The 3,939-nt window shown below is 39.8% G+C and overlaps 1 protein-coding gene across 1 annotated transcript in view; it reads left to right on the forward strand.

Moving 5' to 3' along the window:
- The window catches only part of mrps30 (mitochondrial ribosomal protein S30), a 24,050-nt gene extending 20,475 nt beyond the window's left edge, over positions 1 to 3,575 (forward strand). Inside the window, exon 5 of the mRNA XM_043688156.1 lies at positions 3,177 to 3,575. Coding sequence (XP_043544091.1) covers positions 3,177 to 3,466 — 290 coding nt within the window. The 3' untranslated portion in view covers positions 3,467 to 3,575. The remainder of the gene's footprint in view (positions 1 to 3,176) is intronic.
- The last annotated feature ends 364 nt before the right edge of the window (positions 3,576 to 3,939 follow it).

Raw genomic sequence — 3,939 nt, forward strand, 5'->3', positions numbered from 1 at the left:
TCACAAAGCCATGCTGACTATCCTTGTTCACATTATTCCTATCTAGATGTGCATAAATCCTATCCCTTACAATTCTCTCTAAGACTTTGCCCACAACAGAAGTGAGACTCACCGGCCTATAGTTACTAGGGCTATCCCTACTCCCCTTTTTGAACAAGGGAACCACATTTGCTATCCTCCAGTCTACTGGCACTATTCCTGTAGACAACGAGGACATAAAAATTAAGGCCAATGGCTCTGCAATCTCCTCCCTTGCTTCCCAGAGAATCCTAGGATAAATGCCATCAGGCCCAGGGGACTTATCTATTTTCACCTTTTCCAGGATTTCCAATACCTCTTCTCTACATACCTCAAAGCCATCCATTCTACTTATTTGTGCCTCAGTATTCTCATCGACAACAATGCCCTGTTCCTGAGTGAATACTGAAGAAAAGTATTCATTCAGTGTCTCCCCAATCTCTTCCGCCTCCACACGCAACTTCCCCCTACTATCCTTGACTGGACCTATTCCTACCCTAGTCATTCTTTTATTCCTAACATACCTGTAGAAAGCCTTAGGGTTTTCCCTAATCCTATCTACTAAGGACCTTTCATGTCCCCTCCTTTCTGCTTTTAGCTCTCTCTTCAGGTCCTTCCTGGCTACCCTATAACTCTCAATCGCCCCAATTGAACCTTCTCGCCTCATCTTTACATAGGCCGCCCTCTTCCCTTTAACAAGGGATTCCAATTCCTTATTAAACCACGGCTCCCTCACACGACCCTTTCCTCCCTGCCTGTCGGGTACATACTTATCAAGGACACTCAATGGTTGCTCCTTGAACAAGCTCCACATATTAATTACGCCCTTGCCTTGAAGCTTACTTTTCCAAGCCGCACATCCGAGGTCATGCCTCACCGCATCATAATTTCCCTTACCCCAGCTATAATTCTTGCCCTGTAGTACACACTTATCCCTCTCCATCACGAGTGTAAAAATCACCGAATTATGGTCACTATCCCCAAAGTGCTCACTTACCTCTAATTCTAACACCTGGCCTGGTTCGTTATCCAGAACCAAATCCAGTATGGCCTCACCTCTTGTTGGCCTATCTACATATTGTGTCAGGAAACCCTCCTGCACACATTGGACAAACACTGACCCATCTAATGAACTTGAGCTATAGCTTTCCCAATCAATATCAGGAAAGTTAAAGTCCCCCATAACAACCACCCTATTACTTTCATTCTTCTCTTGAATCATCCTCGCAATCCTTTCTTCTACGATTCTTGGACTATTAGGCGGCCTGTAAAAGACTCCTAACAGGGTGAGCTCACCTTTCCTATTCCTAACCTCAGCCCAAACTACCTCAGATGGTGAGTCTTCATCCATCGTCCTTTCCACCGCTGTAATACTATCTTTGACAAGCAATGCCACACCTCCCCCTCTTTTACCCCGACCTCTGACCCTACTAAAACATTTAAACCCTGGGACCTGCAACAGCCAATCCTGTCCCTGTTCTACCCATGTCTCCGTAATAGCCAATATGGTTAGTAAGTTTGCAGAAGGCACCAAAGTTGGAGGTATAGTGGACAGCGAAGGAGGTTACTTCAGAGTACAATGAGATCTTGATTAGATGGGCCAATGGGTCAAGGAGTGACAGAGTTTAATTTAGATAAATGTGAGGTGCTGCATTTTGGAAAGGCAAATCAGAGCAAGACTTGTACACTTAATGGTAAGATCTTTGGGAGTGTTACTTATCAAAGAGTTTGCGCTTTAGAAACAGTGTTCCCAATTTGTCAGTCATGTTCTAGCAAATTTGCATTAACAAAACTTATTATAGCAGAATGACTTTGTGCCTTGTTTTTGAATTATGTTTCCTTAATTTGTTCTCTCTGAACCCACATTCATTTACTTCACTCTTTCCTCACATTTTGTATTTCATTCAAAAAAGCAGTCTGGTTGCTCCAGGTCTCTTCTAACTATTAAGGAACAATATAAGAAGAACTGGTGAGGAATGAATCTAAAGAGTAAGTGATTGAATGAATCTAAAGATTGATTCATTGAATGAATGTATGCGTGAACGAATGAATGATTGGAGTGCAGGTTTATAATTTCTTGAAAGTGGAGTCACAGGTAGCTAGCATAGTGAAGACAACATTTGGTGTTCTTGCCTTTATTGGTCAGTGATTGAGTATAGGAGTAGTGAGGTGATTTTCTGGCTGTACATGTCATTGGTTAGGCCACTTTTGGAATATTGTATGGAACACTGGTCTCTCTGCTATAGGAAGGACGTTATGGAACTTGGAAGGGTTCAGAAAAGATTTACGAGCATGTTGCCAGGGTTGGAAGGTTTGAGCCAAAGGGAGAGGCTGAATAGACTGCAGCTATTTTCCCAGGAGCGTCAGAGGCCGAAGGGTGACCTTCATAGAGATTTATAAAATCATGAGGGGTAAATAGACAGGTCTTTTCCCTGGAGTGGGGGAGTCCAAAACTAGATGGCATATGTTTAGGCTAAGAGGGGAAAGGTTTAAAAGGGACCTAATGGGCAAGTTTTTCTCATTTATCGTTTTTTTAAAAAACTTTACATGTCAGGCTGTGTCTCTCTCTGGATCTCTTCTTCCTGACTGTGCAAAGCTTATGGATCGTGTGCTTTCAACAGGCCCTCTCTCAAATAACAAAGTTATGATTAAATTATGCTTCTAAATAGTTAAATTATATCTCTAATTTGGTCATGATTATTGAAGATTTATAAATATCCTAGATGTGATTGCAAAAATACTTTTCAGGAATAAGGCAGTTTGATCTGTTCATTTAGAAAGTCGCAAAAAAAATCCATTTAACGAGCAGTAGGATTCCCATTGAGTGACAGCACCACTCTATTTCCAAGTGAAGCTAGCCCAGGCGTGCTCCTGTCTGATCATGTTCACAGCTCCTTTTGGTATGTGACAGAATTTACCAAAAGATTTAGTTTTGTACTGTAAAACCTTCTTTCCAAAGTTAATTGAATTCAGTAATTAATTGGTACACTTTTTCTAATCCAGAATGTTCAAACAGTTTCATATTCTAGTTCCTATATCTTAAAACATAAATAATTTTGAACAGTGAAAAATATTTTCAGTTGAGCTTTTACTGAAGGTAATAAAAAATTTAACGTTCAAAATGAGTCTTCTAAAATTGATGTGTTTTGTTATTTCAGGATTCTGGAGTGAGGCAGATGTAACCCGACCATTTGTTTCTCAAGCTGTGATTACAGATGGAATTTATTTCTCTTTCTTTTGCTATCAATTGAACACCCTAGCTCTGACTGTCAGTGCAGACCAGCATAATAACCGCAAAAACATTTGCTGGGGGACAGAAAGTATGCGCCTGTATGAGGCTGTCGAAGGCGACAATGTGATAGGGTTCAACGATGAAGTCCTGAGCCTACTTGTTCGCTTCTTACTCAATAGACCAGAATCAGTGAAAAGTAACCTAAGTGGAATGTAACATTTTGAACGTTTGTAAGTACTTTAAAAATTGTAACATATGTTGAAAATACATATATCTAAGCATTTCAATTTTAAGTGCTTAAAATACATTATTCAGAAATGCCCCAGCATTGTTTTCTTGTGAAGTTTTTTATGAAATGAATGGGAATTTTCTGTATCACATATATATCCCTAATGTTTGTTTAAAGTCCATTCCAACTTGTTAACCACACATTTTAAGTGTTAAGATAATTGAATAGAAGACTTGCGATAGTTGGGTCAGATTTGATGCAGTCTAATAAAACTGTTATTTGCATGATTGGTTACAATCAGGATGTACTGAATAGGAAAGGCAATGGAGGTGTTCAGGCATCTGAAATATAAAGTAAATAGTCCCTAGGGCAAAGCATCAAAAGAAAAGTGTGCAAAGATGGAAAATAACTGAGCAGCTTCTAAAGTGTAAGGAAGGTGTGTATAAACAAATCATGTTAA

This window comes from Chiloscyllium plagiosum, chromosome 1 (genome assembly GCF_004010195.1).
Source record: "Chiloscyllium plagiosum isolate BGI_BamShark_2017 chromosome 1, ASM401019v2, whole genome shotgun sequence".
NCBI lineage: Eukaryota > Metazoa > Chordata > Chondrichthyes > Orectolobiformes > Hemiscylliidae > Chiloscyllium > Chiloscyllium plagiosum.